Source organism: Microcaecilia unicolor, chromosome 2, assembly GCF_901765095.1.
Source record: "Microcaecilia unicolor chromosome 2, aMicUni1.1, whole genome shotgun sequence".
Classification (NCBI taxonomy): Eukaryota; Metazoa; Chordata; class Amphibia; order Gymnophiona; family Siphonopidae; genus Microcaecilia; species Microcaecilia unicolor.
In genome coordinates this window covers 165,870,649-165,896,321 of record NC_044032.1, presented here as the reverse complement: position 1 = coordinate 165,896,321, position 25,673 = coordinate 165,870,649, and the positions used below count along the sequence as shown (strand labels likewise).

General features: G+C 43.7%; 1 protein-coding gene across 6 annotated transcripts in view; it reads left to right on the top strand.

The window, feature by feature from the left end:
• The window catches only part of PJA2 (praja ring finger ubiquitin ligase 2), a 135,478-nt gene that overhangs the window by 27,906 nt on the left and 81,899 nt on the right, over positions 1–25,673 (top strand). For all 6 annotated transcript variants that reach the window (XM_030193457.1, XM_030193458.1, XM_030193460.1 and 3 more), the window contains exon 3: positions 10,027–11,101. In XM_030193457.1, the coding sequence (XP_030049317.1) occupies positions 10,027–11,101 (1,075 nt within the window). The remainder of the gene's footprint in view (positions 1–10,026; positions 11,102–25,673) is intronic.

The window sequence follows — 25,673 nt, the reverse complement described above, 5'->3', positions numbered from 1 at the left end:
ACCTAACAAAAACTTGACTAAGGTGGGTACCTGAATGCTCCATCCAGACATCTCCAAAGACCCAAGAGACAGAAGGTCTGGAGACCCCATTGAAAACAAAGAACTCAGAGGAAAAGCATAAACAAAACATTTGCCTGTCATCAAAGGTATACCTGCCCCCTCCCATCATCTATCAGACAAATGGACGCCAGGACATCTGCAGAAAGGAGAGACTTATAATGTGACCATGTGAACAGACTACAATAACCATAATGCCTTGCAAAATATCCAGGACATGCACACACCATGCTTCTCTGCTAACATTATAAAAGACCTGAAAACAGCCCAGCTCGCTCTCTTGGGACCTGCCTCCTCTTGGGACCTGCTGCTCTCTTTGGGGTCTGCTGATGCCTTACTACTACTACTACTACTACTACTACTACTACTATTTAGCATTTCTATAGCGCTACAAGGCATACGCAGCGCTGCACAAACATAGAAGAAAGACAGTCCCTGCTCAAAGAGCTTACAATCTAATAGACAAAAAATAAATAAAGTAAGCAAATCAAATCAATTAATGTGGACGGGAAGGAAGAGAGTAGGGTAGGTGGAGGCGAGTGGTTACAAGTGGTTACGAGTCAAAAGCAATGTTAAAGAGGTGGGCTTTCAGTCTAGATTTAAAGGTGGCCAAGGATGGGGCAAGACGTAGGGGCTCAGGAAGTTTATTCCAGGCGTAGGGTGCAGCGAGACAGAAGGCGCGAAGTCTGGAGTTGGCAGTAGTGGAGAAGGGAACAGATAAGAAGGATTTATCCATGGAGCGGAGTGCACGGGAAGGGGTGTAGGGAAGGACGAGTGTGGAGAGATACTGGGGAGCAGCAGAGTGAATACATTTATAGGTTAGTAGAAGAAGTTTGAACAGGATGCGAAAACGGATAGGGAGCCAGTGAAGGATCTTGAGGAGAGGGGTAGTATGAGTAAAGCGACCCTGGCGGAAGATGAGACGGGCAGCAGAGTTTTGAACCGACTGGAGAGGGGAGAGGTGACTAAGTGGGAGGCCAGCAAGAAGCAGATTGCAGTAGTCTAAACGAGAGGTGACAAGGGTGTGGATGAGGGTTTTGGTAGAGTGCTCGGAAAGAAAGGGGCGGATTTTACGGATGTTGTAAAGAAAGAAATGACAGGTCTTGGCAATCTGCTGGATATGAGCAGAGAAGGAGAGAGACGAGTCAAAGATGACCCCAAGGTTTCGAGCTGAGGAGACAGGGAGAATGAGAGAGCCATCAACAGAAATAGAAAACGGGGGGAGCGGGGAGGTGGGTTTGGGGGGGAAAATGAGAAGCTCGGTTTTGGTCATATTTAATTTCAGGTGGCGTTGAGACATCCAGACAGCGATGTCAGACAAGCACGCTGAAACTTTGGTTTGGATGCAAGGTGAGATATCAGGGGTAGAAAGGTAGATTTGGGAGTCATCAGCATAGAGATGGTAGGAAAAGCCATGGGATGAGATTAATGAGCCAAGGGAAGAAGTGTAGATAGAAAAGAGGAGGGGACCAAGAACAGAACCCTGAGGTACGCCGACAGGCAGAGGGATAGAAGTAGAAGAGGATCCACCAGAGTGAACACTAAAGGTGTGGAGGGAGAGGTAGGAAGAGAACCAGGAAAGGACAGAGCCCTGGAATCCAAGTGAGGACAGGGTATCGAGAAGTATGCTGTGATCGACAGTGTCAAACGCAGCGGAAAGATCAAGAAGAATGAGGATGGAATATTGACCTCTGGATTTAGCCAGTAATAGGTCATTGGAGACTTTAGTAAGCGCAGTTTCGGTTGAGTGGAGAGGGCGAAAACCAGATTGTAGTGGGTCAAGAATAGCATGTGAGGAGAGAAAATCAAGGCAGCGGCGGTGAACAGCACGCTCAAGTAATTTGGAGAGAAAAGGAAGGAGGGAGATGGGTCGGTAATTAGAGGGACAAGTAGGGTCGAGTGAAGGCTTCTTAAGGAGAGGTGTGACCACAGCATGTTTAAAGGCAGCAGGGACAGTCGCAGTGGAAAGTGAGAGGTTGAGAATGTGACAGATAAAAGGAATAAGAGTAGGAGAGATGGCATTAAGAAGGTGGGTGGGAATGGGATCAGAGGAACAGGTGCTACATTTTGAGGAAGAAAGGAGAAGTGTAGTTTCCTCAATAGTAACTTCAGGAAAGGAGGAAAGGGAATGAGGGGAAGGAGAGAGAGGGGAACGGACTAGTGGAGGGAGAGCTGGTGAGGTAGAGAAAGCAAGGTTTATCTTTTGAACCTTGTTGTGAAAGAATTCAGCAAGGGTCTGAGGAGATAATGAAGGGGGAGTTGGGGGAGGGGCACCTTGAGGAGAGAGTTCAATGTGGCGAAGAGAAGTCGAGGATTAGAGCCAAGAGAGTTGGTCAGTTGGATATAATAATCCTGTTTGGCACGTAAAAGAGCAGATTGGAAGGAGGTCAGCATGAACTTAAAGTGTAAGAAATCAGCAAGGGCCCCAGATTTCCGCCAGAGGCTCCTGACCATGTGCTCATCAATCAGCTGGACCACAGCATGCTTGTAACAAGGACTCTGGACCACAGCATGCTTGTAACAAGGACTGTAAGTTAACCTACCTGTTACTTTGTTCTATTTTATGCACAAATTCTCTGTTCTAAGATCCTTTTAAAAGCTATCTCTCGTTTGTAACCTTATTTATATGATTGCATTAATCATATTGTAAAATAATAAACCGTTTGAATCTAAATATATAGTGTTCTTGTCCTTTAGACCTGGTAATGCGGGTTAATGCAATCCAATAAGTACACTTAATTCCTTTTATTCTTGAATCGTTCTTACCTTGTGGGTAAGTGGTGGAAAAATTTTAGCGAGTGCTCTTAAAATATTCCCCTGCTCTTTGTTCTTAAATATCATATTAGGACTGTGACAATTTTGTAACATTTTTAATGGATATTAAGAACATTTAAATTATTTCCGGTAACAATTGGACTGTTTTCTGAACCTCATCACTCAGAACGAGGGGTCGCTTCTACATCCCAGCCTCCAGTCTCTGGCTCTCACGGCCTGGATGTTGAGAGCTTAGAAGTTGCCTCTTTAGGCCTCTCAGAGAGTGTCTCCCGAGTCTTGCTTGCTTCCAGGAAAGATTCCACGAAAAGGAGTTATGGTTTTAAATGAAGGAGGTTTGCTGTCTGGTGTGACAGCAAGGCCCTAGACCCTTTCTCTTGTCCTACACGGACCCTGCTTGAGTACCTTCTACACCTATCGGAGTCTGGTCTTAAGACTAACTCAGTAAGAGTTCACCTTAGTGCAATCAGTGCTTATCATCACCGTGTAGAAGGTCAGCCTGTCTCTGGACAGCCTTTAGTTGTTCGTTTTATGAGAGGTTTGCTTTTGTCAAAGCCCCCTGTCAAACCTCCACCAGTGTCATGGGATCTAATTGTCGTTCTCACCCAGCTGATGAAAGCTCCTTTTGAGCCACTGAATTCCTGCCATCTGAAGTACCTGACCTTGAAGGTCATTTTCTTGGTGGCTGTTACTTCAGCTCGTAGAGTCAGTGAGCTCCAAGCCCTGGTAGTTCATGCTCCCTACATTAAATTTCATCATAACAGGGTAGTCCTCCGCACTCATCCTAAGTTCCTGCCGAAGGTGGTGTCAGAGTTCCATCTGAACCAGTCAATTGTCTTGCCAGCATTCTTTCCCTGTCTGCATACCCGCCCTGGTGAGGACAAATTGCATACCTTGGACTGTAAGAGAGCATTGGCCTGTTACGTGGAGCAGACGAAGCCCTATAGACAGTCCGCCCAGTTGTTTGTTTCTTTTAATCCCAATAGGATGGGGGTTGCCATCGGAAAACGCACAATCTCCAATTGGCTAGCAGATTGCATTTCCTTCACTTACACCCAAGCTGGGTTGACTTTGGAGGGCCATGTCACGGCTCATAATGTCAGAGCCATGGCTGCGTCAGTGGCTCATCTAAAGTCAGCTTCTATTGAAGAGATTTGCAAGGCTGCGATGTGGTCATCAGTCCACACATTCACATCTCACTACTGCCTACAGCAGGATACCCGACGCGACAGTTGGTTTGGGTAGTCGGTGTTGCAGAATCTGTTTGGGTTTTAGAATCCAACTCCACCCTCCTAGGCCCATTTCTGTTCTGTTCCAGGCTGCACTCTCACTTAGTTGTGTTTGTTTTCAGGTCAATCTCAGTTATGTCCTCGCCGTTGCGAGGCCAGTTGACCATTGTTCATTGTTTTGAGTGAGACTGGGTGCTAGGGATACCCCATGCGTGATGATGTCCAGCCTGCTTGTCCTCGGAGAAAATGAAGATACTTACCTGTAGCAGGTATTCTCTGAGGACAGCAGGCTGGACATCATCACAACCCTTCCTCCTCCCCTTTGGAGTTGTTCTTTTCTTTTTTGCTTGTTATATAACTGAGGGAAGTGCACGGGCGTTGCGGGCGGGAAGTCACTCGCGTATGCGTGGTGCGTTGTCCCCGTGCCCATCGCACAGTGATGGGGGCGGGGACAGATCCCACGGGACGGGGACAAACTTTGTCCCCATGTCATTTTCTACTTTGAAGCCTGTTAATGAACTGGACTGTTGTTTATGTTTGAGTGATGCAGACAATGATATTTTGATTTTTTGGAAAAACAAGCAAACATGTTGGCCACAACTAGCAAATTTGCATGGGGGATGCTGTACATCCTGCTACCAACATATTTTCTAAGAAGATATCTTCTATTGCAGGAAGGACTGTGGAAGGAAGACAGGAGAGCTAGACTGAATCCTGAGATTGTTGATGACTTCTTATTCATCCACAAATTAAAAAATCATAACAGTACTTCATAGGGCATATTTCTCCCCTCTAGGGTACATAGAACGGGTTGTATTTTGTACCCCTGGCTATTTTAACAGGGTGGATTAGGATTCTTTGGAGTAGTAGAAATCAGCTATTGTTGGGGTTGGAAGGGTAGAGAGTGGTGGTGAGGAGGGTTATTATACCTGCTCACTGTTATTATTGGTTTCTATTTGTAATTTATATACAATAGTTGCACAGCATATTCCTTTTTATATTTTAATAAAAAGATAGAAATATAAAGTTTATTTATTTATTTAGCACATTTATACCCCACCTTTTCCCACATGTGTGCAGGCTCAAAGTGGCTTACAATGTACTGATAAGGCTATTGCCAGACCAGTGGTAATTCAAATACAAATAAATTAGATGAGAGAGAAGGGACAGGGTAAAAAGAGATAAAGAGAAGGGAAAAAAGAGTCCAAAATGGTCCATGGAGATGGAATTCTGAAGGACTGTAGGTTCGAGGCTTCTGCAGATGAGGACAGATCCCATGGGGACGGGGCGGGGACAAATACAGAACCTGCGGGGATGGGGTGAGGATGGAGACAGAACTCACGGGAACGGGAAACTAGACCTATGGAATAGAATACCCTTAAGTGGTCAATATACTTAAATGAAAGATAGCACCATAAAAATAGATGAGCAAAAAAAAAAAATTTTTTTAACCCAGTATTTTTATAATTGTCTTCACTAAGCAGCTTCTAGAGTACAACATGTATACCACACATCTACCAAAACAAGCTGCCTTTCTTTTTTAGGCACATTAGATCTGCATTTACTATTCTAGTACTTTACACAGCAGTCAACCTGGATATTGTCTGCTTCTCAGAAAGTGTGATAGATCATCCTAAAACTTGAAATCACAGTTAATGTGGTCTCCGGGTCCTACTTCCTCACCCTGTTAATTAAGGTCCTTTGTCAGTCTTCTGCTGGTATTGGGTAATAGGTAATGAAATATAGTAGCACAATATCTTCAGTGGAACTGTTCAGCACGCATTTTAGAGGCTTTGCATTTTCTTAGCGTTGAGGTATCCTACACCACCAATGACACTAGCAACATTTATGGTGACTTCCTACATTTTGAGTTTCATAGTTGCCATTTTAAGCAGATATACTATTTAGTATGGGTCTGCTAGTGCCAGCTTAGGCACTCAGAAACTTTCAAATAAGCAACAGAACTGTTCATATGGTCTTCACTTTATGCAGAGCTATTTCTTTTCTTAATCTAATATTTTGTCTTTTATTTTTAATATATATATCTTGCTGCAAACCATTTTGAATGGAACTGTTCCAATAAAATAAAAAATAAAACTGCATAAATAAATGTATTTTGAGCATGCTTTTAGTTTCCAATGTGATGATTTTCTAAGGATTTTGGATAATTTCAGGATTGCTCAGTGGAGGTAGAATTGACACTTATGCATATGCCATTGCAAGTTCAAAAAGTATTGCAGGATCTGTTTGTCTTCTCTGAAGATGGCGAGAAAAGGGGCAGGTAAAGCATGACCCAGTAATTCTGCAAGTACTAGAATATCCAGGTTGTAATCAACAAGATACAGCTAGAATTTTCAGGAGGGGACTTTTTTGACCAGTTTTTAATTTTGATTTTGTATTCCAAAGCAGTGTAGCAATTGCAATTCCTGATTATTATTTTTTTTTTTTTTACCCATTGAAATCAGTGCATTAGGATGTAGAGGCTGACCAAAGTTTGGTTATTGATCCAAAATCGGTTCAGAATCCATATTCAGTCTTGTTTCAGCTGAACGTGCCAGTGTACTTTTGGCTGAAACTGAAACTTAGTACTGTCCCATAGTTCCCTTGTTCCCTCCCCCCCTGAACAGAAATAGCCCCCTCCTGAGTCCACTGTCTCCCAGGCCTGTCTTAGAATTGCTGGTGGTTTATTGGTGTAGTTGGGACTGGAGCTGATACCCTGTCCAATTTTAAAATGGCTGCCACAACCTCTAGCATTTTTCTCACAAAACTGCCACTAGAAGTCACAGCAGCTATTTTGACAATGGAGTCAGCATGGGCAACAGCATCCAGGGATCACGCCTGCCCTCACTAGACCATCAGTGATTGTAAGGTAGGCCTGGGGGGATCCATGGGTGGGTGGCTACATCCACTAACTCGTCCTATTTTATGCAGTGAAATGTAGTTACTAATAACTAGGGTTAACAGTAAAATAGCAGGTCTTAACAATAGCCCATATTGATAGCTCCCTGCCCTTAAAGCTTTAATGGTAGCATGTGTTAATAACTTTCCCCTAAATGCTTAACTTCTTACATACCATCTACTGTATACTGGATCAAAATTATTCTCTAAATAAAAACTACACTGGTTGTGACTGGACCTATCAAATATAACCACATAGTTTATTAATACGGTCTATTTAGGTGGTATCAGTCTGCATTTTTTTAAAGTTCTGACTGTCTCCATTTAAATTAGCTCTGAATATTAAATGCTAGGCCATGTTCGGAACGTAAGACCTTTGAAGTCAGAATGATCAAATATTTTGACACCAAACAGGACTTAACAAAGATCTGGGACATCTTGGGAAAGGCTGTCAGGTTTTGGGGTCATGGCTGAGATGGTGGGCCGGACATGTTGGGATGGGGAGCAGGAGGGTGGGGTTATGTTGTGTAGAAGGTCTTTGGGGAGGGGGAGGCACATGGATAATGACAGGCCAGGATCCAGATGCTGTGCAGATGCTGGCTGATCTCCTGTGCCAGCACCTGCACAGCAAAAGGGACAGAATTAATATTTTTTTGCAGGCCTTATCTACTAGTTTAGCTATGTGGGCACTGGCACTGATTATAGCTGTCGCCCACACCACAACTCCTGCCTCCTCTCCAATTCTACTTCTGGAATGGCCCCACTCCTGCCCAGATCAGAGATTCCACAAGGTTGCCCATTTAAGTGCTGCTGAATATTGTCATCTCATCCGCTGAGCAGAATTTAAATGGTCAGGAGCCTCTTCTGCCAGATTAAATCACTTTGTTTACATTATGTCACCAAAAGATCAGTCCGGACTAGTGGGTTATGCCCATTTGCAAACACCGCTATCGCCAAAACCGCAGTGCTGACACAGTGCAGCGCTTCAACTTTTCATACATGCCGTCGATGCAAAACAGCCGTGATGCGGCAAGACACCTTTTAATTATTTCATTAAGCACCGCGCTCCGGGGAGAAAGAGCAGAGAGGACAACCGAGGAACACAAGAGTAAAACCAGAGACCTGGCGCTCAGAAAGCTGTGTAAAGCAGCAAAAGAGCTTATTCCTCTCCCTTTATTTATTTATTTATTTTTAGAAACGGCTGCCTCTCCCAGCCTAGCTGCTCTTCCCTCGAAGAGACCTAGGCGCTATGCTCACAGCAGAAGGGATGCTGCAGATAGGGAGGACTTGGGGGGGAGGGACCCGGCCACCTGGGTGTAGCACCCCCGAGGCTGCAGTAGATCCCCTCAGACCTCAGCCTCAACACAGCAGGTTTACCGAAACCAAATGCACAGAAGGGCATTGAGTTAATACAGAATACTACTCACTGAGAAAAAATGCTCACAGAAGAGAAAAGACAGAGAGACTGAAGGGCTCACAACCTTCCACCTGGTGGAGACTGAGATTACTGGATCTTTCTATGCCTGGCTAGGGCTCTTATTGGCTCTTTCTGATGAGCCAGTATTCTCAGTCTCCATCTGCTGGAAGGCGTGCACAACCCATCAGTCACAATCTGGGCTGGTCCGGAGGGACTAAAGGAAAGCAAATTAGCAGGTAAGGCCTAATTTCTCCTATCCACTGGTAAAACATTTTACCCGTGGATAGGGATAGCCCTCTGTTTTATTTTTCATTTATTTCTTTACACAACCTTGCCTATTCCATATCTAATGCGGTACTGTTCAGACATGTAATTTGCCTTAATATAGGGAGCCCAGGGTCAAGAATATAATTGGATCAGTTCATTCTTGGCCTTCATATTTCTCATCTTAACATTTAACCTTTAACATCCTTTCCAGGTGTGCAGCCATGAATTCTGACCTCTAGCACCCATAGTTTGTCAATCTTACTTAAGCGTCCTAATCAGAGCCACGCCAATTCAGAAATAGTCAATGTCTCCCATGCAGGGCAAGCCTACCCACTAGGCATACTGGGTGGTACTAGCACTTAGTCTGTAACATCTCTCCTTCCCACCCCAAAGCAGGAAGTTTGGAGGGACACGAGAGCCAGCAAATGCATTGCCTATGTGTGGATGCTTAATCTATAGATATTAACTACCGCGTTGCTGCTGCAGAGGAAGGGAGGTTAAGACACTGACATCTCGCAAGGCAGAGGTGGAGGGAGGGAAGGAAGGAAGGGACAAGAGAGGCTGGAAACCACATTAGTGGGGTGGTGGAGCTGTGGGAAGAGAGATGCTGGAGGCAAAGAGGAAGGAAGTTGGGAAAGAGATCCTAGACACTGTGGGAGGGGAAGGGGGAGTAGGGAATAGAACGAGACAGATGCTGGTCACCTTGAGGAGAGGAGTGTGTAGGGAAGGAGAGAGATGCTAGGCACCAGGAAGGAGGACCTTGAGGTTCACCTTGGTGGGGATAGAGGTGCGCACAACTGAGGGTTCACCTAAGGGCATTAGATACTCTGTGCTAGCTCTGCACCCATGCTTGAGTAGTGATGATACTACTTGAGTAGCATTCTCAGCCTTAGCGCTGTGGTGGAGTTGGAGCAATCTCTCTGGTCATTCACCTCCCTTGGTGCTTGACAGAGTTCTGCTGATGTTGCAACTGTCCTAAAATTAACATGATTTGAAAACATATGGTAGTTTATAGTTACCGATTTAAGATGATTGTTCTAAAACTGTTTATATCACTGTAAATCTCTTATTGAAAAATCACCCCAGTGTGCTGTAGGTTCTTTTTTCTTTTGCTTCATATATGCCTCTCCTTCTGGCAGCAATTAATTAAATAAGCTATTTCTGCATACTTCTCTGCCTCCTCCCCCCTCCCATTTATAAACACAGAGGACAGTCGAGCAAAACTGCTTGACAATGTAGTTTCCATTTAGCTTTGCTGTCTTGAATTTAAATGTTGTGAACTCCTGGTCCTTTGGAACTGTTTAATAATTGTGAATATCACCAACTCAGAGAGTAATTAATGTTTCCAATTTTGATATTTCTGTCTCTGTCCTTTTTCTTTTCTAGTTTCCCAACATGATTCCAGTGTGTCTTTTCACAACATTTGTCCTGCTTTGACTGATGACCCTTCCTTAGAAAGTGCAAAACTTGAAACCCCTCTATGTATGGGTGCTATAAATGAGAAAGGCGCTTCCCCATTTTCTGTGCTACAAAAAAATGTAAAAGGCCAGCAGACGTCTAGGATGAACTCTATTCCTGATAACATAACTGAGGACTGTGAGAAAGCTACATCGAATGAATGTATTGAACTTCACAATCAAAATGGAGTTACTTATGTAAATATTGACTCGTATGAGCCTGAGAGCAATGAAGGGGAAGATAGTAGTCCATCTGATCTCTTGTCTATAGCAGAAGAGGCTGGTAAACTTCAGAAAACACTTGATAGCATGCTGTTCAAGTTGGAGAAAGAAGTGATATCTCTCAATGGTTTGCAGTCTCATCTGTCCACACTGAGCCATGATGAGTCCAGGTCTGGTGCAGAAGAGAAGATACCAGTGCCTTTAACTACATCTTCTAATCTTGGTATGGACTCGGTCCAACAGAATAACAAGAGAATAGTTCCAAAGAGAATATCTGGCAATGAAGAAGAAACGGTGGTGGAAATTAAATCAAATAGCTCAAACTGTGAAATACAGCAAACACATACCAAAGCTGATGTAGCAGTCTGGACTCCTGTGGAGATTTGTAATGAACTTAATACTACTGACTACAGGGTCGAGAAAGATAATGAGTTAGTAGTCAGGCCTAAGGTTAGGAAGCAAATAAGCCGAAGTCACTTGGACAAAAAGAAACTCCGTACAGGTGAGGAAGCGGAAAAGGACAGCACAATAAGCAGGGCAGAAAATGCTGAGATACAGTGGGGAAGTCCTGAATGCATCCGCCAACATAACAAAGAAAAGATGCATACTAATATTTTCTTTGAACCAAAGGACTATGACAATGCTCAAAAGGAAGCAAAAAATAAGGAGAAACAATATCTAACTTTGCAAGAAGAAAAGTCTTTTGTAGATGATAGCAGCTTTTGGGAAGATTTTGAAGACCATAGCAGACATTTTTCAGATTCAAACAAGGATGAAGACAGGTGAGGTTTCTTTACTTCTGCTGTGTTTATGGGACTATACAGCACCCTTACGATGAAAACATATTTATTTTATTGCATTTGTATCCCACATTTTCCCACCTGTTTGCAGACTCAATGTGGCTTACAGAGTTTGGTTGTGACATAATCATTCCATGATATCAGGTACAATTAGTAATGTACAAAGATTAGGTGAGGGAAGAGAGAAGGAAGGTGTTAGGCAAGATATATGGTGGACTGTAATAATTGGGTGAGTTGGTGAGGTAATTTTGTAAGGCTATGGGTTCTCTTTGTAGGCCTTGTTGAATAGATGTGTCTTCAGAGATTTACGGAAGTTAGTTATGTCATCAATAGCTTTCAGGGCTGTAGGTAATGCATTCCACAATTGCGTACTCATGTAATAGAAGGCGGTGGCGTGTATCAGCTTGTATTTTAGTCCTTTACAGCTGGGGAAGTGCAGATTGAGAAATTTGCGGGATGATCATATGGCGTTTCTGGGAGGCAGGTCCACAAGGTTTAGTATGTAGATTGGGGCATCTGCGTGAATGATTTTGTGTACAATCGTGTAGATCTTGAATGCAACTCGTTCCTTGAGTGGGAGCCAGTGAAGTTTCTCTCTTAGGGGTTTTGCATTTTCATATTTGGTTTTTCCAAATATGAGTCTGGTGGCGGTATTCTGGGCTGTTTGGAGTTTTTTGATAGTCTGTTCTTTGCAGCCAGCGTACAGTGCATTACAGTAGTCCAGATGACTTATTACCATTGACTGTACCAAGGTACAGAAGATATATCTCGGGAAGAAAGGTTTTACTCTTTTGAGTTTCCACATGGCGTGGAACATCTTTTTCGTTGTGTTCTTCACGTGAGTATCGAGTGTGAGGTTTCGGTCGACGGTGACTCCAAGAATTTTTAGGTTTTGTGCGACTGGGAGAGAACAGTTATAACATTCAAAAATGGGTGATTGATAAATTTCATTGAAGGGTGGGGAATATATTCTGATGCCTATGATAAAAAGTATACTTTTCCTGTTGTTAAAGTAACAGTTGTGAGTTCATAACATAGTGTTTCAGCCAAAACTAAGTAACACAACTGCAGCGTTTGCATTGTGTGCCTAATACTTCATTATTATTCAGCCCTAAAAGATTGGTGTCTGTGTGTTTTTTGTTTTGTTTTGTTTTTAAGTTGGAAAGAGGTTGCATGATGAAAAGTATTTTCCATTATTCTTAGTGGCGATCTTCAGCATATGAACTAAAATCAAGCAATAAAAAACATTCTTTCACTGACCACATTTCACCATAGAAAACATGATACTGTACTACCTTTATTAAAATATCAGAAAAAGATATTTCCAAAGCTTAGGCAGACAGGAGAAGGTGGAAGCTGGTTTATAAAAGTCAGAGAGAACTTGGAGAAGAGATGGACAGGTGAAAGAGGCTGGACAGATTCTGAAGTGAGAAGAAAGTTGAGAAGCTTTCCTTAGCGTATTTATGCAGCATATTCATAGAACAAGCAGTCATCCGTTGAACTGACTTTCCCTGTCATCTAGGTGAATTTTAATCTCAATCAATCTCTCACGTGTGTGTGTATATTTATTTTTTGCTTTGTGCCCTGCAGTTTGATTACGTTCACTGAATTGTTGATTTCAGTGTTGTTTGCATTTTAGATTTTGAATTGCAGCCTATTATACCTTTTATGACAGTGCACCCGTTTTGATATTAATAGCGTAACTCTGCAATTCATAGGGTCTTTCGACTAAAATGTGTTAAAATTTTGCACTTAGCTATACTAATGGCCAAAATCAGCTTTTGGCACCTGCAAAGACTCTTCATTAAGGTGCTGACTACATCCTCCATATTTCTCATACATGTAACACAGAGACCCTACGCATTTACTGCAATACAGATATCATGGATACACTTATTCTCCAAGGACAAGGAGAGCATTAATTCTCACAAGTGGGTAATGCAGCGCTACGTTGCCCGATCTGGGCTTTGTGACAAGCCAAAAGATCTTTTGTAGCGTGTGAGTGCCTTCCCGCCTACCGCTTGGGCGCAGTTACCGCTGTTCTTTTTTTACCACGGTGAGAAGAAGACTGCATTTGTGACTTCTGTTCATGCCCAGTCTGAAGAGCTTATTTTTTGGTGCCTTTTGGCATGTTTTCAGCGTTTTTTTCGCTGTGCCTTTTCAGGCATTTGTTTTCCCTCTTCTTTCCTTAGTTTAATTTTTCCAATTTTTAAGTTTCCTTTATTTCCGTCCACTAGGCCGTGTTTAGGCCTGATCTCCGGTCGGGTCTTTCCCCTTTTTTTCCTGATGTCTTGCCCCTTTTTTCAGCAGCAGCATGTCTTTTGATTTAGCATTGCAAGTTTTTCCATCCATGTCCTCTAAAGCTCCCAGTGGCTTTAAACCCTGAACCCAGTGCAATTGGACGATCTGACATGGACACCCACTTTGGTGTCTTCAGTGTGTAGGGCCCGATCATAGCCCTACTAATTGTGTCCTTTGTCTTCGTATGAAGAAAAGGACTCAACTATCCAGAGATGCTCAATGAGAGAAGATTTTTGGAGCCAAGTCCGGGCCCTTGAAGTTGGCGTTGGAGACAGCACCAGCATTGAGAGCATCGGTCCCTATTGCTGCCTCGAGGCCCAGAGACACTGGGAAGCAATAGTGCATCGAGTGGTTCTCCACCTGTCTCGACTCCGACTGCCGAACAGGGTTCCCAGGACAGGCCAGTGTCGAACCTGACCTTGAGGCAACATAAGGCTTTGATGTTCTCGTCGGCACCGAGGAGTCTTGACACCAAACTTCAAGCAAAGGCCAAGAAGCATCGGCGCTGGTTGTCGTAGTCGCATGGTGCCAGGAGCTCTGGAGTGTTGAGGGACTCGGCACCTGAGAAGTGTTGGCGCAGGGAGGATCGCTCCCCCTCTGTCCAGGAGGTGCCAGTGTATCTGTCTCCAGGCAGCCAGGACCTGACTCCCATCTCAGCCCCATCAGTTCCGCAGCCTGTCTTGGATCTGATGCCCCAGTCTTTCCCAGTGTTGGCCCTCAATGAGTGTATCTGGGCCTTGCTCCCTGAGCTGCTGAATGGCATCTTGCATTGGTGTTTGTGCCTACTGTCCAGCCCGCTGTGGCCCCGCCTGGCCCTCAGCCTGCGGTGTGGCTTCTGGTGTCTACTGCCAACCAGGTTGGTACCCCTTCGACGTCTGTGAAGGAAGCTTTGCTGGAGTCGAGGTGGGAGCAGACTGCTCGATGCCCCTCTCAGGGATATGGTTCCTGCATATCGAGGTAGGCTCGGTCTCAGCCCTCACACGAGGAGTTTTTGACTGACATTGATGAGAAATGCTCCTGGGAGTCAGAGGAGGATTCACAGTACTTTCAGAGGATGAGTTCTATGGCATCCCCTCTGAACCCTCCCCTCCACTTGAAAGGAGAAACTCTCCTCCGTAGAGCCTTTTGTTCCCTTCTTTTGTAATGGAAATGATGGAGGCTATTCCATTTTGTTTGGAAGTGGAGGATGAGCCCAGGGCTAAGATGCTTGAGGAGAAGTCCTCGATAGGAACTGGAAGTCCCCTCTGTTGGTCCCTGTTGTCCCCAAGAAGATTGACACCCAATACTGGATCCACAGTACACCTGGTTTTGATAGGCCTCAGTTGCCTCACAATTCCATGGTGGTGGTGTCCGCTCTCAAAAGAGCCAGGAGTTCTAGAGACTATGCCTTGGCACCCACTGGCAGAGAAGCTAGGATCTTGGACTCTTGTTTGGAAGAAGTGTTCCAGTCCTCAATGCTTGTGTCCCGTATAGAATTGTATCAGCTCTTTACAGGCATCTACTTGCAGGACTTGTGTGCAAGTTGATGAACTTGGCACTCTCCCCCACCGGAGCAGGCCGAGTCAGTGCGCCAGTTGGCTAAACAGCAGAAGGTTTATCAAATTCTTAGCCAGGGGTGCTTATGACACTTTTGGCGTGGCTTCAAAGTATAGTAATGCACAGTGTCTCATGGCTGCATGTTTCTTACTTGGAACAGACGGTTCAGCAGAGGTTGGCGGATGCCCCATGCTGGGGGGGGGGGGGGGGGGTGAACCTTTTTGGTGACAAGGTTGAGGAGGTCGCTGACTAAATCAAAAAGCATACTGATACCATCTCTTCTCTCTCTTCAGCTGGGCACCTTCTGCATAATCCTCCTCAGCTAGGAGGTCTTTTGGCAAATCGAAGAGGGGTACCTTCTCACAGAGAAGTAGGTATGTCACTTCTTCTTGCCAGCCTGCTCAGGCTCAACTCCAGCGTGCTCGTTCTTGTGCACCTAAGGCCCCCATGCTACTTCCTAGTCTAAGCAAGGGGCAAGCTTTTGACAGGCTCCAGCAGAGCATAGACGCTGTCAAAGTGACTATACAGAATGACCTGCTGGTCAGGAGGAGGCTGAAGTTTTTCCATGGAAGGTGGCTCCTTATAACCTCCGACTGGTAGTCCGTCTTAGATACAAGCTAAATTGGCTTTTGAAAATCTTCAAATTGCACACTGAGACCTCATTACTTCAGCTCTCAGCACAAGCAGGTACTTGTAAAGGATCTCTCCGCCCTTCTGCTGGCCCATGTGGTCGAACCCATTCCATCAGGGAAGGAAGGGCGGGTATTCTATTCCAGGTACTTTCTCGTACAAAAGAAAACAGGGGATGTGTTCCATCCTAGACCTAAGAACCCTGAACAAATTCCTGGTCAAAGAAAAGTTCAGGATGGTTTCCGTGGGCACCCTTCTCCCTATGATACAGGAAAACAATTGGCTATGCTCTCTGGACTTAAAGGTTGCATATACTCACATTCTGATACTTCCAGCCCACCAGAAGTATCTTCAGTTTCTGCTGGGAACACATCAGTAACAGTACTGCGTGTTGCCTTTTGGCCTTGCGTCAGCTCCCAGGCTATTTACCAAATGTCTAGCGGTAGTAGGAGCATCGCTACGCAGTCTGGGAGTCCATGTGTTCCGTTACCTTGACGATTGGCTGGTAAAGAGCACATCTGAGGACGATGCTCAGGAGTCCATGTGGAGAACTATTCAGGTGCTAGAACTACTAGGGTTCATTATAAAGTACCCCATGTCCCATCTTCACCCTGTACAACAATTGGAATTCATTGGAGCCCTGCTCGATACGCAGAAAGTTCAAGCCCTCCTCCCAGGACCAAGGGCGGACACTCTAGTTGCATGAGCCTCTCAGCAGGTCATGGCGCAGCAGATGTTGAGTTTGTTAGGTCATATGGCTTCCACAGTTTGTGACACCCATTACATGCCTTCACATGAGATCAGCCCAATGGACCCTAGCCTCCCAGTGGTAACAGGCTATGGGAGAGCTGACAGATGTCATCCGAGTGTCTCCAGACTTTGTTCACTCTGCTCTGGTGGACTATTTGATCCAATTTGACCCTGAGACTTCCATTCCAAATTCCTCAGCCACAAAAAGTGCTGACGACGGATGCATCTCTCCTAGGTAGGGGAGCTCATGTAGGTGGGCTTCACACTCAGATAGCATGGTTCCTCCAGAAAACATGTCTTTAGATTAATCTTCTGGAGCTCCAGGCAATCTGTAACGCTCTAAAGGCTTTCAGAGATCGGCTGTCCAACCAAATTGTGCTCATTCAACCAGACAACTAGGTTGCCATATATTACACCAACAAGCAGGGGGGCACCGGATCACTCCTTCTTGTGTCAAGCCGTCCGGATGTGGCGTTGGGCTCGCCAACATGTTTTGGAGGCCGTATCTTGCTAAGGATGTAGAAAGAATTGAAGTGGTACAAAGAAAAGCTACGAGAATGGTATGGGATTTGCATTACAAGACGTATGAGGAGAGTTTTGCTGACCTGAACATGTATACCCTGGAGGAAAGGAGAAACAGGGGTGATATGATACAGACGTTCAAATATTTGAAAAGTATTACTCTTCAAACAAACCTTTTCCGTAGATGGGAAGGCGGTAGAACTAGAGGACATGAAATGAGATTGAAGGGGGGCAGACTCAAGAAAAATGTCAGGAAGTATTTTTTCACGGAGAGAGTGGTGGATACTTGGAATGCTCTCCTGCAGGAGGTGGTGGAGATGAAAACGGTAACGGAATTCAAAAATGCGTGGGATAAACATAAAGGAATCCTGTTCATAAGGAATGGATCCTTAGAAGCTTAGCAGAGATTGGGTGGCAGAGCCGGTGGTGGGAGGCGGGGCTAGTGCTGGGCAGACTTCTATGGTCTGTGCCCTGAAATGGCAGTTACAAATCAAGGTCAGGTATACACATAAAGTAGCACATATGAGTTTATCTTGTTGGGCAGACTGGATGGACTGTGCAGGTCTTTCTGTGCTGTCATCTACTATGTTACTATGGGGCTCGTTTTCAAAGCACTTAGACTTACAAAGTTGCATAGGTTACTATGGAACTTTGTAAGTCTAAGTGCTTTGAAATACGCCTCCATGTTACTATGTTCTTCAGGCCACTTACCTGGTGGGCACAAACAGCCTGGCTGACAGACTGAGCAGGGTTATGCAACCGCATGAGTGGTCTGTCAGTATGGGTATAGCTTGTGAGATCTTCCGAGCGTGGGGCACCCCCTCGGTGGATCTCTTTGCCACTCAGCTGAATCACAGAGTTCCTCAGTTCTGCTCTAGGCTTCAGGCCCACGACAGACTAGTCCCCCAATGCAGATGCCTTCCTTCTGCATTGGGGGACAGGTCTGCTTTATGTATATCCTCCCATTCCTCTTGTGGGGAAGACTCTGCTGAAACTCAAGCAAGATTACAGGACCATGATCTTAATCGCGCCTTACTGGCCTCTGCAGATCTGGTTCCCTCCTCTTCTGTAGTTATCTTCCAAAGAACCCTGGAGATTTCGGACCCTCATCATGCAAAACGAGGGATCTCTTCTGCATTCTGCCTTGAGAAGGATACCCGACGTGACAGTCGGTTTGGGCAGACAGTGTTTCAGAATCTGTTTGAGGTCTAGAATCCAAATCCATCCTTCCCCCACCCAAGGCCCGTTTTAGTCTGTTCCAGGCTGCACACTCACTCAATTAGTTTGTATGTAGTTTCAGGTTGATCTGAGTTATGTCCTTGCCATTGCGAGGCCCAGTTGGCCAATTGTGAAGAAACAGTGTTTTAAGCCTGTAAAATGTATTGGATGTTTTCCTGCATTATGTTCTGAAGTATATTTTTCCTATTTGGCCAACAGGTGGTGTTTGCTGTAAAATTGTTATAGAGAACTGAGTGTTTTTTCTTTAGTTTGACACAAACGAAGCAAGAAGCAGTATATATTTGAAACCTTGTTGACTGGGCTCTGATTGGCATGGAGTTTGAAATTACCCAGCAGTTGTTGCTGGTTGTTACTTTGGTCTTAGCCTGGGAGGAAGAAAGACAGATCTCTTTGCTGATGCTCGGTGAATTATATGTCTTGACCTTCCCAGGTACTATTTAGACAGTATACAGATGTTTAGTTAGTGTTATAATTGATTCATATTTCAGTTACCTGTTATTGTTTGCTATTTGCACTATTTTGTTCCACTGTTCAATATTTTTAAAGAGAATAAACATAATTATTTGTTCGCCCTGTTTGCCTGGACTGATAAAGAATCCTGGTGGTTTGTGTGTTTGGTCAGTGAGTGCTTTCTGAGAACTGTGGGACCACTGGGAGTGTTGCTCCAGTAACCTAGAAATCACTGGGGATAATTGCAGAGTGGGAGACTCGCCCAGAGGTGGTTGTGACCCAGTCGGTGGGAAGAGGGTGCTAGAGTAGAGCATGAGCAGCAGGTGCAGGCGGACCTGAGCTATGCTGGGGATAGACCTTCTAAGTGGCTGCTGGATAACCCCATGTGGGTGGCTAGGCATTTTGTGACACCAGTGTTTGTTTTCTGTAAACCTGGGTGCTAGGGATACCCCACTTGTGAGAATTAATGCTCTGGTTGCCTCGGAGAAAGCGAAGTTAGTTACCTGTAGCAAGTATTCTCCGTAGGCAGCAGGGCTTATATTCTCACAAACCTTCCCACGTCCCTTAGGAGTTGTCCCCTATTTGAAAATGTTTTCTTGCTGTAATGTTTAAGTGCGGTAACTGCGCCCAAGTGGTGGGCAGGAAGGCAGCCACGCAAGCTCTGTGGATTGTGTTTTGCGCTCCACAAAAACTCTTTTGGCTTGTCATAAAAGCTCGGACCGGGCATCGTGACACCATGTTATCACTTGTGAGAATATAAGCCCCGCTGTCCTCTTTTGGCTTGTTATAAAGCCCAGACTGGCCAACCTGGCACCACGTTACCCACTTGTGAAAATATAAGCCCTGTTGTCCTTGGAGAATACCTGCTACAGGTAAGTAACTTTGGTACATCACCATACTGCATGTTAGATATAAAGCATTCCTGCCTATTTCCCTCCCCATGCCACATTTATCAGTTGACATGAGAATTAGTGTCAAGCCACTACATTAAACATGTGCGCATGCAATAACAGTATATTATCTGGTTAGCACTAGGGCTGCATTTTAATCGCAGTTAGCTCCGCGATTAATGCACTTAGCATCGCGTGTGATTTGATAAATTAATTGCGATTTAAAAAATTGTCTTTGCTTGCATTAAAGGTCTCCTGTCTCCTCTAAACATCTCTTCTGCTCTCTTCCACTCCCAACTCCTGTTGTCAGTGCAATCTGGCATCTTCCCCTCCCCCCAGTGCCTATCTACCTTAAAGGTAGTCTTCTGTTGATCTTTGCCAGCAGCAGCGTTGCACATATATGCTGCCTCTGACCTACTCCAAAGCTTTTCTGACTTGTCCTGCCCATACAGAAACAGGAAGTGATGTCAGAGGAGGCAGGCCAGAGGGAAAGCTTTGAAACAGGAGATAGGCAGCATATGTGCAACACTGCCACTTCTGAAGACCACCTTTAAGGTAGACTGGCAGGGGGGATTGAGTGGACGGGGGCAGGTGTTGGTCCTTGAGTGGGGGGAGGGGAGTGAACTGCAGACCCATGAGCAGAACTGGAGGGGCCACTGATGGAAACTGTGTCCAAGGCAGTGAGCTCCAACAGCCATGCAAAAAGCTTGGTGCTACTCCTCACCAAGCTTGTGTTGCTGCTCATGGGGGTGGAGGGAGGAGAAGAGAGAGAGATAATGGACATGGGGGAAGAGGAGAGAGAGAGGAAAGGAAGAGATGTTGGATTTGGGGGTGGGAGGGAAGGTGATTATCAGCCCTTTAGGGAAAGGGGATGGGATTTGATATACCGCCTTTCTGTGGTTACGATCAAATTGGTTTGCATATTATATGCAGGTACTTATTTTGTACCTTGGGCAATGGAGGATTAAATGACTTGCTGAGAGTCAGAAGACACTGCAATGGGAAATAAATAAATTTAAAGGTATTTTATTTATGTATTTTGTGATTAATCGTGATAAAGAATTTTAATTGAAATGCAGCCCTAGTCAATACACTTTAGTGAAAGGGGTTCTTAGAGAAAGGGATACTTAGAGTTAAAAACTTGTGTTGCATTGTCAATTCTATAAAATAACCAAATATCTCTTACTATTTGGTGAAAGTAATTTTATGGAGTAAAAAATTACCTCTGAAGTTCCATACGTTACTGGGGAACTTGTAAGTGTAAGTGTGTTGAAAATGAGCCCCAATGTCTTTGACCATGTTTTATTTTGGGTGCTATATTCCTAAACATCACATTTTTACTCGTTTGGAGGAGTACAGTTAATATATGCTGCTAAGTAGCTTGAAAATATTGAACATTTAGGGCCTCTTATCAAACTGCATTAGCGTTCTCCGGTGTGGTAATGCTGACAAAGCCCATTCTCTTTTTATGGGCTTCATCTGCATTGCCGCGCTGGAAACCGCTAGCGCGGCTTGATAAGAGGCTCTTAATTTTTGCTTTAAAAAGCCTCTGATGAAGAACTGCATACCTATTGTCATTTGTCATGATTTTTCCATGATAAGCTATCAGTCTTCTGAAGTGTGAGACTAAAGAAAAAGGTTTCATATTTAATAGTTCAGTAAATCCTTTTATACTGATGTTGAAAGGAAAGTGTGTGAAAATCAGTAAAAGTGTTTTATTAATATTTTTGACCCAGCTCTTCGGTTCTTTTTGGCTTTCAGCTTAATCTGAAACTGCTTCCACTGGAGTACAGCACTATGCACTTTCATTCACAGTCAGCCAGGACTTTTCCGGTTTTCCCTGTTCTTAAATTCTCGTCCCTTGCCATATAGCGCTGCCATTGCAACAGTAGTGCTTGTTTAGATCCTCAGGCTACAGTTCCTCCAAAGTCTAGTATGTGTTCATCTTGCAATTGGCCATTAGGTGTTGCTGTTTTTGTGACTATTGAGACTATAACCTCTTTACTCAACTGGAATTTGCCACAATTAGGACTGTATCATGATGGGAGCTTCCATTCGGGGGGGGGGGGGGGGGGGGGGGGGGAGTTATTAACATAGGCTACTGTTAAGTCAGATTATTTTAGCCTAAGGTCTCATTTTATGCAATGAGATCTTGTGCTAAAATAATCTGACTTAAAATTAGCCTATGTTGATAACTTCCTCCTTTAGTTTACTAAGGTTTTCCCACATGCTCTGTTTTCTCACACCCCTCAGTAACAAACTTGCATCTTCAGTGTTCATATACTCAGATAGCATTGACATTTAGATTTAGATCTCTTTGATTTTCTTTTCTTTTAAGTACTTCATTACATTTGTTTAAAAAATACCAATTTGTGTCTTACTGCTAACAAGTGCATCCACTTTGATTCAATACCTGAATCAATACCCATGCTGTGATGTTTGAAATGTGTTTATGTAGTAGTAGAATATGATATGGGGATGGGGACATGTGATTAACCACGGGAATGGGGACAAGCTTTGTTCCTGTGTCTAAAAGCTTGAGACTGTCCTTAAACAGACTGTTACAACTAGATAGAATGGCATCTATAAAATTCTAGTATTATATGTAAAAACTTAACACATATTAGACAACTGGCAACTGAATTCAATGATGCTCAAAACTGCAGAGGCTGCTTTTGGATTTAAATGAAACACTGTTAAATGACATTATTATTTATGTCTTTTCTCTGCCTTTGATGTGGCAACAAAAGTCTTGTCTACTGACTAGACTCTTACCATTCAAATATTTGACAGGTAATAATATACAAAGAAAATCCCTTTCCAGAGACATGAATTTGGTAGAATGAGAAGATATGCCTATAGTTTGCAGGGGGACTAGTTTGCAGGGGGACTAACTCAAGAATAATGTCAGGAAGTACTTTTTTCACAGAGAGGTTGATAGATACCTGGAATGCCCTCCAGCAGGGTGTAGTAGAGATAAAAACAGTAACTGAATTCAAAAATGCATGGAATAAACACAAAGGAATCCTGTATGGAAGGCATGGAACCAACAAGCTTAACGGTGATTAGATGGCAGCACCAGTAATTGAGAAGTAAAGCCAGTCCTAGGCAGACATCTATGCCTAGGACTGTGTCCTGATCATGACTGGACAGATTCAGCTTCAGTAGTAGGCCAGTGCCGGATAGACTTTTTCAGTCTGTACCCTCATCATGGCTGCACGCGTTCAGCTTCAGTAGTTGGAGAACAAGGCCAGTGTCGGGCAGACTTCTATGGTCAGTGCCCTGGAAATGGCAAGGACAAAACAAGATCATATATGCATATGTAGTATTGCGTCATACTTTATGCTATGAGTTTATCTTGGGCAGAATGGACTGTACGAGTATTTATCTTCGGTCATCTACTATGTGTTATATCTGCAGCGTCCTTCCATCACGTGCTCAGTTGTTCAAGCATCTTACTGTTACTGCAACAGATTCATCCATTGTTGCTGGCATCAAGAAGCATTTCCAACACTTATTGACACTAATGGGCTCATTTTCGAAAGAGAAAGACGTCCATCTTTCTACATAAATCGGAATATGGGAGTCCTTCTCCCAGAGACGTCCAAATCAGTATAATCGAAACCCGATTTTGGACGTCTCCAACTGCAGTCCATCGCAAGGACGTCCAAAGTTCAAGGGAGCGTGTCGGAGGCGTAGCGAAGGCGGGACTTGGGCGTGCCTAACACTTGTATGTCTTTGACCCATAATCGAAAAAAACAAGGACGTCCCTGACGAACACTTGGATGTTTTCACCAGGACATGTTTTTATTATGAATAAAACTCACTTTCTGGCAAAATGTCTAATATTTATACTGGATCCAAAATAGTATAACATCCAAAGCTTCTTAGCATCCAGTTAAAGTGTTCTTTACACAAGTATATATCATTCACTGCTACTTTGATTTTCTGTTCAACATTTCTCTACATATGAGAAGATTTATAAGCAGTCTTGATGGATTTTTAAGTGACCTCAGTGATGCTCACCGCCCTCCACCCTTACAGGATTTACGTGGCGATATCACAAGCATCAGCCTCTTCACAGGTTCACTTTTCAAACATTACTTCAAATACAAATAAATTATTTCAATAATTATTGATTGATTTACTTATCTTTTCAAGACTCTATTTAGTCGGACCCAGGGGTTCTACTGTCCGACATCCACATTTAGCAGATGACGAGGACAGGTTCTATTCCCACAAATTACCCTTTGACACTCATCCTACAATCTTTACTAGCACCAGCTCTGCAAACTTTCTTATCAGCAAAGATGGTGACGCCGTCTTACAGCCTTATTCAAATATCCTAAATTCAATGACGTATTTAGTCCTGCCCTCATGACTCCCTGGACTCTCATAGGTTAAATCAAAGACGCCCAGTCTAGCTCAGCATTCAGCCCCATAGGTATAACTGTTTGTAACCAAAATATATACCATTTCTCTCTAAAATTTAAAAGCTTTGCATCTGAACCACCCTCCCTCTTTTTTTTCTATACGTTCGACAAGTCTCCAATGTATATCTTCCACTTTATGCTGCTTTTGCAGCCAATGATCAGCCAGTGCTACTCTTCAAAAGATTTTTCACAAACTGCAATGTAAGATATTTTTTCTGGATCATCCAACCTCTATAGATATATCCATGTTTAAGCCATCTTCCAAATGGTACCCACCGGGTCCTGTTAACCCGGTGATTCTAACCTTTAGAGAACTAGTCCTTCAGGACTTGGAGAGATCTAAAAAAATGCTGGCACCCTAGGAAAGTAAAGAACAACCTAACTGGGAGACAATGGGAGGCATTGGAAAGTTTGTCTAAGGAGTCATCTGTGATTGTCACAAGAGCAGACAAAGGAGGAGCCACTGTACTCTGGGGTAAACAACAATATCTGGAGGAGGCGAAGCAACAATTGAGTGATCAGATAGCATATAGACTATTGACTATAGATCCTATGGAAGGTCTACAAACCAGAATTAAAGAACTAGTTACTGAAGCAATTAAAATCAATATGCTGACAGCTAAGGAAGGAAGATTTCTAATTGAGGAAAATCCACAGACTCCTAAGATCTATTTTCTTCCAAAAATACATAAATGGATGATTTCTCCACCTGGACGCCCAATTGTGTCAACAAAATCATCAGTTCTTGAACCATTGTCTATTTTTATTGATTTATTTTTAAAAGAGCATGTATCTGAGATGGCCTCTTACATCAAGGATTCCTCTCATTTTTTGAGACAATTGGAACCGTTGGAAAATATAACCACTGATATGTGGTTGGTCACTCTGGACATCGTATCATTGTATACGAAGATCCCTCAGGCAGGGGCCTTACAAGTCATCAAAGAGACAGTGGAATCTCGTTTGGGTGCTCAGCGGATCTCCTCAGAATTTATTCTCTCACTAGCTGAATTGGTTATATGCAACAACTATTTCTGGTTTAATGATAACTTTTACCTCCAGACTCAGGGTGTAGCGATGGGGGCGACTCTAGCCCCCTCAGTGGCCACCTTGTATATTGCACAAATGGAGTCACAATGGATATATCCCTCTCAACAGTTTAAGTCTGTACGTTTATGGAAGCGCTTCCTAGATGATGTCTTTTTCATATGGACAGAATCTAAGCCAGCTTTGGAAGATTTTATTAGTTGGCTTAACACGTTGGACTCTAACATTTCTTTTACTATGTCTGCGAATACTACAGCGATTGAATTTTTAGATCTATGGATCTATAAAGATGGAGATAGATTACATACCTCTTTATATAGGAAGCCATTGAGTAAAAATACTCTGCTACAATTTGGTAGCTTCCATCCGAACCATCTAAAATATAACTTACCTGTAAGCCAGTTTTTGAGGGTTAGAAGAGTATACTCTTCTCTTATGGAATTTAAACAACATGCAAAGGAATTAAAATGCAGATTTGCAGAAAGAGGCTATCCAAGATCTGCTATTAAAAAAGCATACCTTAGAGCGATATTTGCCCAACGATCCCTGTTATTACAAGAAGGGAGAAGAGAAGAGGCAGACTGTCTAACATGCGTGTTACCGTTTAATGATACGAGTCAAAAAACAGCTCAAATTATAAGGAATCACTGGCACATTCTTCAGCTATATCCCTGTTTTTCAGAGCTTCCCCTGATATCTTGTACCAGGGGCAAAACATTGGGTGAACACAGGAATAAGTTTATGAGTCCAGTTACC